The sequence below is a fragment of the Rutidosis leptorrhynchoides genome, chromosome 7 (assembly GCF_046630445.1).
Source record: "Rutidosis leptorrhynchoides isolate AG116_Rl617_1_P2 chromosome 7, CSIRO_AGI_Rlap_v1, whole genome shotgun sequence".
NCBI lineage: Eukaryota > Viridiplantae > Streptophyta > Magnoliopsida > Asterales > Asteraceae > Rutidosis > Rutidosis leptorrhynchoides.
The window spans coordinates 4739800-4751716 of record NC_092339.1 but is presented as its reverse complement, the minus strand read 5'-3'; the positions used below and the strand labels follow the sequence as shown (position 1 = coordinate 4751716).

Sequence of the window (11917 nt, the reverse complement as noted above, 5' to 3'; positions counted from 1 at the left end):
ATTAGTTATTGGAAGCCCAACTCGCAAGTTAAACAAGCCCAACAATAGGTCCAAGTAACCTTTGATCAAACCCATTACTTGCTTTTAATAAATAAAAAGAAATAGGGTAGCAGGCAAGAATCGAACCCGGCACCTCTCGTATAGTAACCAGACCCCTAACCATCGAGCTGTTCATTCATTTTGGTATTTCTTAGAAAGTTTAATCCTTTAATCGCTTGATACTTAATATCTTTTTCATAAACTCTATCAAGAAATGCATAACAACTACACCTCTTCATCTTTATCATTATTACCATCAACTCCTTATTTATACATCATTTTCGATTCATCATCTTAATCATCTATTAAGATCATCGCTCATCATCATCTATTATATAACTCACCACTATTTTCACTTCACTGTATTCCTTCTCATTGTCTCCATGATTTCATTATGATCATGATCATCTTTGCATCATAATCATAATCATAATCGTCGCTCATTGTCACAGTTTCATTCTTCTTCGTTTATTGAATCGAAACAGAAGTAGCCTCAGTTATTAGGTTAGTTGATATATGATATTGGGCCAGAATAATACTTGGGCTTAAATTGTTTCTGTTGGTCCAGGGTAAACGGTATAAGGCCATCACCATTTATCATTTGTAAATAAATGGGTTGTTGGGTTTGTACTGCTACAATCGCCCGTTAGTTGGAAGTAGAAGCATAAATTACACCGACAGTTAATCAATCGTATTAGGATAGTTCTCGTGGCTAACCTTCTATAAGGCAAGATCTTCAGGGGTTAAACGGGCCTTGGAGTTTATGCTTTGTCGCTGCTCGATCAGCACTGTGTACTACTTCATGTCCCTACTCGATTCGTTGAGTCCCCTCTCCTGGGGGTTTTACTTATAGTCGGTTTTTAATTCCATTTGTCTAGTAGTTATAATCGTTGGATGTTTGTTACTTTTCGGGGATGTATAATGTACATATATTTATATATTAATAAAATTATTTTGCCTTTCAAAAAAAAAAAAAAAATCGTATTAGGATAGTATTATACCTTTGTCAACGACATCTTAATAGTGATTCAGGAACAGGAGTGGTTGTAGCAGCGAAGGAAGGATAAATCCAAGCTTAAACTGATTTCTTCTTTTTTATATATATCAAGTGGAGCAATATGGTTGGTATATGTCTGCCATATTGATTTAAATTGTCCCCATTTACAACAAGTGTCCCGATTCTCTTCATAATGCGTTTTATAAAGAATTCTACTACATTCAAGTGGACAATCTTTTATGTATTTAAAATGGTGGTCATGCAAAGAGCAAGAAAAAAAATGAAAGTAATATAACTTGGAGTTGTTCATGGTTGTTTCTTTGTTGATGAAGCGAACAAGGGGTAAGGGAAACAAGAATGAAGAGTTGCTGTATAGAATTTATTTGTGGGTTTGGTATAGGGTTTACGAAAAAGAAAATAAGAAAGAAGAAGGATAATGGTTGAGTTCAAATGGGTTTGTGTTGGTTTTGTTCTTCATGGTTGCAAAACGGATGGTTTTGGTGATGGTGGTTCGTATATTGAAGAAAAAAAATTAGAAACAGAAATAGATGAATAGCAACGGAAGTGTAGAACTATATGTGGTGTTTTGGGTATATGAATTAATCGAACCAAGCAGAAAATATCATCAACAATTAAATGGGTTTTTGAGGGCTGTTTATGTCCGGTTCAAACACAGAAGCGAGTAACATTGGCCTGGTTTGCACTTCGAACAAATAGCAGTAACAGTTTTCTCGTTATGCTACAGTAGGAAGAAAGTAGAGAGAGAGAGAAGAGAGATTAAGAAAGTTGCAGTTGTTTGATTTTGATTTGAGATCGTGGTTTGATCCGTGATGTAAACAGATTATTTCAGTAGGAGATAGCAGTATATAACTATGGAAATTATTTAATTGAAATTATTGATAATGATGTGATCGATTTTTGTTGGCATTGAGAATTTGAAATCGATTTTTAGATCTAGCAGACAGGTAGTACAGATTCATGTAGCAGGTGAACTAAAAAAAATAAAAGTGATAGTTACATTCAACAGATTTTGTTGTTTACCTGTAATTGGAATTGTTTTGCAATCATATTGGAGACAGGAAATCGAATTTAAAGCAGTTAAATTGATATCTATAATTTCCGTCCGTTAAAGGACAATGCATTCACAATATGACTTGTATTCTATAATTTCCGTCCGTTAGCAAAAATATACCATGAAGAGTGAAGTCTGCGAATTAAGGCAAAGGCATGGGTGGTGTCCACTCGTTGAATTCTACCAAGTCTCTGTTTACAATGGAACCATTATGCAGCCAAAATGTTTCAGGCGAGTGATGAAATCGCCTTGTTTTCCTTTGCAGTTCCCATAATATTCCACTAAATGCAGAGCAGGGCTCCGAATCAGGACCATAAACGAATAAACATCTCACCTTTCTGCCACGAGCTATCATCTCTTCGATATGTTTATCTGGGCATATAGTAACTAGATATGTTAAATTGTTAAGTGCAGTAAAAAGACTAAAATTAACATTATGTGTTTCCTTTCAGTACCATAGTTCAACATGTTAAGGGACAAAAAAGAAGGTATCAATCAAGTCCATTCCCATACGAACAACATTCGTATTTTCGATAACAATACATAAACCAGTATACTTCATTTAACAGGGAAAATGATATTCGTTAACAGAAAAAAAAGATTAAAAAAACCCTAGAATTATTATTAAGATAATAATAACATACCTGGAATGGACTCCAAGTAGTCCAAAAGTTGAGTTGTGGTTCGTGAAGATGGCCATTTAATTGATATCTGGGAGTAATCTACAACATTTTGAAATGGTAACTCTGCATGATCTGATAAGAGCACAGGAACACACTCCTGTTTCGCAAACAATCTTTAATTAATTTAATGAACTCCCATATGAGTGTCAGTGTGTGTTTCTCTGTGTGTATATATGTCTATGTATATGTATAATGTATGTATGTGTATATACATACGTGTATGCATATATAAATTCATAGAGAGAGAGAGAGAAAGGATACAACAAAAAAGGATTCGTAAAAGCGAAGAGTCCAAGACGACTCGCCACGAGGAGCCAAACAGAACTTAGCGTTGCGCAGGTGTTGAAAGTAATCACTCTTCCCTAATTTTTCGGGACCACTGAACTTCAACTCTGGACATTCCAACTGTACGTCGATAAAAAAACAAACACAGTTGTTATATATGGTTGGTTGACTTATTTAAAGCATGGCATCAAGTTATGGAAAACTAAATTTCTAACATACCTTATCTGGGAATTGTTTAGCAAGATCTATTAATTGAAGACGCCCAAGCTTTCCTTGTGCTCGACCTAAGTAGTTTGCTAAGTATTTCCTCTTTGATAATGCCAAAGGCTTGACCAACCTAACCCCGTTACTCGTCATACCATCGTCAACGTTCCCGGGTATGATTACATCTTTCCATGTATTGAATGCACTTGTGTCTCGTTTATCTGCCCGGTCCCCCTGCACCCGTCATGTATAATTTAGAGGTGTCAATTTAGAACCATCCATTAATGACCTGATCGTTTTGGGTAGTGATTTACCCCAAACAAACCAAATGATGAGTAAATATTTAGCTAAAAGAGGAACATGTCATATGGGCTGAATGGTCAAATGAGTTGTACATACAACTCCTAAATCATTCTTATTTATAAGATCAGATTAGTTATTATTTTTTTTTTTTTCTGTAACATTAATTACCTATATATATATATATATATATATATATATATATATATATATATATATATACATATATATATATATATATATATATATATATATATATACATATATATATATATATATATATATATATATATACATATATATATACATATATATATATATATATATATATATATGGACGCTGAAGGGTTTGCAGATTAATCTGATCCATCCCAACGCATACTAAAAATGCCTGTTTTAACCCAAACCCATTTGGCCTGTTAACCAACCTGCCCAGCTTGCCACATGTAGCTTAACATTATCTAAAACATAGGACAAAATAGACCAGAAAGAAAATTTGTCCAACTGCCAACTTCCAACTTCCATTAATGAAGTTGTACATTTAAGAGGGATCACCAACCTCAGGAGTTAGGATTATTGATCGGTTAATGTAAGTAGCCCACGATTTGAATAAATGAGCCCCTGCGCCACTACCATATAGTAGTAATCGTTAGTAATTGTATAAAAAGATGCACCAAGTTTATAAAACCATCCAACTTTCGAAAACTGCTACAATACATTCATCTGCAACTTGTACTCTATAGGTTACTTAGCCAGTTACCCAAAGATATCATAGTTAAGAAAGTAAACTAGTTTTGATAAACGCTCTCAAATGTTTGGTGACCAATTTAGAATGTATTTGAAATTACATTGCTATCTACTGCAAGTTCATCTAACATAGATCCTTCTAATATTTTGCTAAACACTCTTCAGCCTTGGAAATCAGATTATCACAGTAAGTGAACGAACCTTGGAAACACAAAAATGTGGTTGCGACCACCTGATAACCTGAAATATGGCATTTGGCTTAATACCTAAAAGCATGAACGCAAGAGTGCAGTGTTAGCTACTCCAATTCCAGTTTATAAAGATAAGTTTCATGAACAAGATCACCAACACCATACCTTCACGTACGCTTGGTTTATCTCTTTATCATTAAGACCACCCATCATCCGAACACATTTAGCATATGCCGGTACGAAGAACAGATCTGCATCTGCTTTCTTGTGTGTACGATACCTTGACTTAAGTAGAAGCCTGTGTATCTTAACCTACAATTTCATATTCATCTCAATTAGCATTAGCCTTAGAAATATAATAACATAAAGATACACTTAACAGAGGTATATCACACAGAAAACAAAAAATGATCCCATAAAACAAGCACAAGCACAAAAATCTGACACATCACAAGAAAACATATCGCAATAAACTGAATAATATCGCATAAAACTGAAAATATCCCAAAAACTGAAGATTAATTAGTTGTCCCAAAAGATAATTTCAAATAATATTAAGATGATAAAGTTAAATTACATATAACATACAGATTACAAAAACTAGGTCACCTGAGTTCCCCATTGGCCTTTAAGACATGACTCCGGCGATATTTTACCATCACGTCCGTACAGCAACTGTTTCAATCCATCAATTTCATTCTCATCGTATACATAAATCTTAAGAGATACGTACGAGCCGTAACCACGGATCGGCCACCGTACAGAACAGTCGTCTCCGGAGAAACTTATGACGTCAGATTCGAATCTATTGACGTCGGTGAGTGAAGTGTATAGAAGTGGCGGTGGATGATAGTGATTGGTCAATGAGCCTGGTGGTGAAGAAGGTGATTGCAATTAGAGCTAGGGCTCCTATCTTATGTGTGCGGGTGCAAGGTGTTGCTGTAGGATGTACGAATAGTTTGTTCTTGATGCTGCCCATTTGTTCAACCGACTGTGACTGACTCTGTGGGAGAGTGAGGTGAAAGAAGGAGTCTACGACGTCGTTTTGAGGAAAATAGTAATGTAGTTTATTCTTGGGCCTTTTGATTTGTGCTTTATTTTGGAGTTAAACTTGAACCATACGAGTATAACTCAAATTTGGGTATTCAATGGTAATACTCAATAGTTGCGGTATAAAAACTTATGTTACTCTGTTAGAAATCAGAATAATGCTATAGAGGGTGTTTTCTGTTTTTTGTTTTTTGTTTTTTTGAGCTCATAAAATAATAAATACATGTTGGAATAAAATTGAATCTTAGCAAAAAAGACAGTTATGTATTCAGTTTATCCGATTTTTTTATTAATAAAAGGAACACATGGAAATAGTTCTGCAGTACAATGAAAACTTATGACATAAAAAGTAGTAGGAGTGTTTTAAGAGGGTTCTTTTTCATTTGTTTAGTTGTCAAGATCTCTACTTTTTTAAATTCGTCCATGAATGAATTATTTTGAAGAATGTATGTTAAGTAGTTCATATAACACCAGTAGTAATGATACGAAACAGACTCTTATTAACTTTAATGGTATGTAACATTAAGAGATAAGCATTAGAAAGGGTACATAGGCATTTCAAGCCCCGCTACAATACAACTTATAAACATAACATTAAGAGATATGTAACAAAGTATTCAAAACGTCAAAGGATAACAGAACTTCAACAACGAAACATGCTTCTCTCTTGCACACTGCTTCAATTTATTCATCCATATGAATGATGCAACGAAGACCTTCACCTTTAAGCATCAAATCAAAGGCCTTATTGATCTCAGAAAATGGCACTTCATGTGTTATGAACTTCTCTAGCTCAAGTTCCTACAACAATTCCATAAGCCAAATTAACACCACGCAATTTCTCAATAATAAGATACCATCGCGAAAATTGTTGATTATGTGAAGTTATAAGTTACCTTATTCATGTACTTTTCGACCACCGAAGGTATATCGGATCGAGGTTTATAGTTTCCAAAGAAGGTACCCTTGAGAGTCCTTTCATTCAACAAATTCAAAGGACTAGTCTTGAAAACAGCATCTTTATGTGGTACACCAACAAGCACAGCAACACCCCAGCCCTATGCATTTTCAATTTTGATCTTGTTAGTGTCAATAAGATAAAACACCAATGAGCATTATAAAAAAGTAAATTCACACATACATCATGAACACATTCGAAAGCAGAGATCATAGCATCAACATGGCCAGTGCATTCAACACTCCTGTCAACACCTCCATTTGTCATCTCTGCAATCACTTCTTGTACCGGTTTCTTGTAGTCTTTTGGGTTCACAAACTCGGTCACACCAAATTTCTTTGCTGTTGAAAACCAAGTAGTTTATTTAAGACCCTTTAGTTTTTTTTTATGAAAAAAACAACTTTTTACAACCAAATTTTTTCATTACTTCTGTAACTTACCTAGTTCGAATCGGTTGGCATTAAGATCAACACCAATAATCCTTGAAGCACCAGCAATTCTTGCACCTTCAGCAGCCTAATCACAATTGATTTCATTAGGTTTATATTAACATAAATATAAATGCCCAAATGTAATAAATAAAAAGTACAAATTTAAGAAACTCACAGCAAGTCCTACAGCTCCAAGTCCAAAAATGGCCACAGATGAACCCTTTTTCGGTTTTGCAACATTCAAAGTAGCGCCTAGGCCTATAATATACAAATAATTTTTTTGTCAACATAACATTAACAATTAACAAAAAGTTAAATGAAAAAAAAAAAGTACAAATTCATTTGGTTTGTACCTGTGGAGATCCCACAACTGAGGACACAAACTTTGTCAAGAGGTGCTTTAGGGTTGATTTTAGCAAGGCATCCAACATGAACAACTGTATACTCGCTAAAAGTAGACGTACCAACAAAATGAAAAATCGGTTTTCCTTTGATTGAAAACCGAGATTTTTGATCATGAATCATGACTCCCCTATCAGTATTGATCCTTAAGAGATCACACATATTGCTCTCTTCAGACTTACAATGAGCACATTCTTTACATTCTCCAGTAAAAACAGGAAGGACATGATCCCCTACCTCAAGATCAGTTACTCCTTCCCCAACACTCTCCACAACTCTATATATTCAAATCCAAATAATACTAATATTAATATTAATATTAATATTAATTAATCAATCATCAATCAAATATAATAATAACACAAACCAATTTCATTATGCTACAAAAATTAAAACATACCCTCCAGCCTCATGTCCTAAAATCCTAGGAAATACAGGATTCTGACCCTGAAAAATAGATAGGAAACACATATTAAATATAAAAATGATTAACTAAACAGGTAATCAGATAAAGTCTCTTATTCAGCCTACTATGTATGCGTCTAACCGAGTCATTCTGACCACTTATTAGTGAGGTATTGTGACTATATCCAATTAACTATTAATTGATGCAACTTATCAACCAAATATAAAATGGTGAAACAAGTAGATTTATATATATATGTACCTTGGCTTCCCAAAAGTAAACATCAGTGTGACAGAGTGAAGTAAATAAAATCTTAATCCTGACTTCCATTTTCTGAGGTGGCGCCACCTCAACTTCTTCGATCACTAGCGGCTTTGCGGCTTCCCACGCCACCGCAGCTTTGCATCGGATCACCTGTCCAATAGTGCTAGACATCTTTGAGTTTCTTGTTACTTGATCACTTGATAAACAGAAAATTTGAAAACGAGTTTGATTGGGTTTGTTGGTTGTTTGATATGTTTTGAGTAATTTGATGTTGAATACATGATTTATTTATGTTCATATTTATAAGAGGGAGTGGTTGAATATAATCTACTAGATGTATTATGTATGTTATACCAGAATTAAGATACCAGCCAGCCACCAGGTTTCTGTTTGCCGGGTTTAATCAAGGGCCGGGGTTGACTATTAGTTAATTCTAAACCCACTGATTTTACTAAAACAAGAAACTGTTCGGTGAATACTTTATATTTCACTATTATAAATTAATTTTATCAGATTACATGTCAATAAATAGGATATATACAAGTTGAAAGTTATGACATATTTTTTCATATATATATATATATTTTTTTTTTTCAAAATAGGGACTAAAATCATTACAGACAAAGCAATCTATATTGTGAATTGAGAAACAGAAATCAGTTCCCAGTCTTCCCAGATTATGTGTTGGCGGTATTGATCGAAAATCATTATTCTGGACCCACCACCATCTAGTTGATTTTTCCTTTGTTACTTTATAATAATAAATAATAATTATTAATTATAATTATTAATTATTATAATTATAATTTTAACCTTATATACTAAAAGAGTTGTGAAATGTTGTAGTTTTAGTTATATTTTATTATAGTTTTGAGGTTTCCCTCAACTTCGACTATATTTTCACAACGGTTCTCAAGTTTACACATTTTAAGGGGTAAAAAGTGTAAATATATAATTTAATTAAAATATAAGAAACTAATTCCACCCGAATTTATAACGGACCCTATCTTCTCGCTGGGTGCAAGTTAAATTTTCCAGAGACCACCGTTCTACTCGGAAAAATCTTATGAACCCAACGGGACTAACTATACGCGAAACGGACACTTCTAAAAAAACGCTAAACACAACGATAATCCGTATCTTCCCGCTCGGCACAAGTTAAATTTTTTCGACGACAGCGTCAGACTCGGAATAATTTTATGAACAAAACGATACTAACTACGTTCGAAACGAACACTTTTTAAAAAATGGCTAAACACAACGACAGCCCGTATCTTGCTGCTCGCTGCGAGTTAAATTTTTTCGCCAGCACCATTAGGCTCGAAATAATTTTATCAACAAAATGAAACTAACTACGTTCGAACCGGACATATTTTAAAAAACACTAAAGACGACGACACCAACAACGACGCATAACAGATGGCCCGTTTACCCTTCTGTAAATAAAGCTGCGTTAAATATGAATACGTCGGCCGAAAGCCCCCGCTGCATCGCGCGGGCCGGTCCGGACTAGTTATATGATTAATTGTTGAATATAAAACAAATAAATTAATAATATATAAAAATTAATGGTAAATTTGATTGGCTAAAAAAAATTTGACGCATTTGTTTTTTATGTCAGATTCATGACTAACGTCTCTTCAACGTCACGGGTGACGTCTCATTAGAAGCGTCTGAGGGGTCAGAGCATGCCACCAAGGATACACATAAGTGATCGAATTTTTTTTTTCGCGCCCTTTAATGTAGTGACCCGGAAAATTTCGACTAATTTTGAACCAAACTCTCGATACGATTTAATATCTTTGACAAGGTAAGCAAAGTCTGTTAATCTGAGTCTCAAAATTTTTGAACTGTTTCATATATTCAATTAACCTTCGACTGTTCTCGACGATTCACGAACAACTAATTGTAAATAGATACATGTATATTTAATATATATATATATATATATATATATATATATATATATATATATATATATATATATATATATATATATATATATATATGTAATAATTTAAAATATTAATTGAAATAATATATGAGTTAATTGTTGGAAATAAATATGTAAAATAATATGCGATATAATGAAAACTATTATTACAAATGTGTGTGTGTGTATATATATATATATATATATATATATATATATATATATATATATATATATATGTATATGTATATAAATATAAATATGTATATAAATACTACTTGTAAATATATAAAATAATATTAAATCTATTTGTTTAAAAACTATATAATATATATTTATGTGATAAAACTTGTTATTTAAAACTGATTATATTTAGAGAGAGAGTAAATGGAAAATGAATGATTTCGAGCTTAATTAGTAAACGTCAGTAACACTCGGTTGATGTTTTGTTAGTTTTAATATAGATATTGTACATGTTCATGAAGGATTGAAATAAAAGTTGGACTGTAAATTGATTACGAAGATTTTAGATTTGTCAAAAATATTTTTACCCTTTTAAGATTAAATATTAGCACTCAGTACATATAAATTGGAACAGAAAATAAATAATTATTGAACTTTTTTGATCATGTTTCAAACAGTTAATGAGTGAAATAATTAAATATATTTAATCTAAAAATTTAGGATTTTAGTAACACTTTTATATTTTAACTGTTTAGCAATGAACCACGTTATAACACAGTCCGTGAAAACTGTCGGTAGAATGAATACAAATTTATGACAGCTTGTGATTCATATTCCACGTTTTCTTTAACTCTATAAATTATTTAAGATATTATTTGCCACTCTGATTGTTTTTGTGACGACCTGGAAATTTTCGACCAGATTTAATCTTAATCTTATCATGATTCCGATATGATGAGCAAAGTCTGTAGGTTGAGCCTCAAAATTTTTGAACGGATATTATGAATTCATTTAACCTTCGATTTTTTTTAACGTTTCACGAACAACTGGTTGTAAACTATATGGATATATATATATATATGTTTATATATATATATATATATATATATATATATATATATATATATATATATATATATATATATATATATATATATATATATATACATACATATATATGAATATTGTAGCATAAATAATTTATAAATAAATACGTAGAAATTTATAATTTTTCATTTTATACAAATAATTATATATTAATATTAAGTTGTTATAATTTTATTACTAACACTATTAGTAAAAATTATTATCATTAATAATTGTTAGTACCATTATTATTAATATTTATTATTATTATGATTATTATTAATATTAAATAATATTACATATTTTATTAATTATTAAAATTACATATATAAAAAGAATAAATAAATAAATAATTATGCGTTTGTTATACTTCAACATCACCTTTATAATTTTTTTCTAATTTCCTATTCTCCATGTGATAGAATGCAGACAAATATGAAATGGATCTGTTAGCTGGAAACATTTATAAATCGACATGTTGTCTTAATATTCAAACACACAACAACATCACTATTATTACTACTTGTATATTTGTCTTTCAATAAAACCCACTTATAATTTACCACACATCTATGAACTTATGATGAAGACCTTTCCTATAATTATTTATTTATATATTTTTCGTATTCTGTTCGAATTAAATCAAGAGAAGAAACTGCTTATTTGCGGCTACTGTGATTCGATTATTGTATGCTTCATATTTTCTGTTTTTATCATGATATCACAGTAGCTTGTGGCTTCAACTTCCGCCCACCAAACCTCACCACAAATCACTCACGAAATCACCCCACAACCACCTCCTATAATCACCTTATAGCCGCCACCACCTGCAGCTCCTGTTTCACCACCGATGAACGATCACCACCATCCCATAGTATTTCTTTTCTTGTCTTGTTTTTCTTCCT

The 11917-nt window shown here is 32.3% G+C and overlaps 1 protein-coding gene and 1 pseudogene across 1 annotated transcript; both read right to left on the bottom strand.

Annotated features, from left to right (window-relative positions):
* Positions 1–2169: 2169 nt before the first annotated feature.
* Positions 2170–5667, bottom strand: LOC139857813 (probable arabinosyltransferase ARAD1; annotated as a pseudogene).
* A 381-nt stretch (positions 5668–6048) lies between these two features.
* Positions 6049–8527, bottom strand: LOC139857992 (alcohol dehydrogenase 1-like). Its single transcript, XM_071846843.1, has 8 exons — positions 8027–8527; positions 7760–7806; positions 7311–7636; positions 7133–7215; positions 6967–7042; positions 6710–6867; positions 6465–6626; positions 6049–6369 (listed from the first exon to the last, which is right to left on the bottom strand). Exons 1-8 carry the CDS (start codon positions 8198–8200, stop codon positions 6253–6255), a joined length of 1143 nt encoding a protein of 380 aa, XP_071702944.1. The 5' UTR covers positions 8201–8527; the 3' UTR covers positions 6049–6252.
* Between the last annotated feature and the right edge of the window lie 3390 nt (positions 8528–11917).

Excerpts from the sequence above, each read along its gene's own strand:
- LOC139857992 (XM_071846843.1), bottom strand. The coding sequence starts at position 8,200 with ATGTCTAGCACTATTGGACAGGTGATCCGATGCAAAGCTGCGGTGGCG. Across the intron at positions 7,807-8,026 it reads TTTACTTTTGGGAAGCCAAG|GGTCAGAATCCTGTATTTCC; the intron begins GTACATATATAT and ends TCTATTTTTCAG. Across the intron at positions 6,370-6,464 it reads TCGAAAAGTACATGAATAAG|GAACTTGAGCTAGAGAAGTT; the intron begins GTAACTTATAAC and ends GAATTGTTGTAG.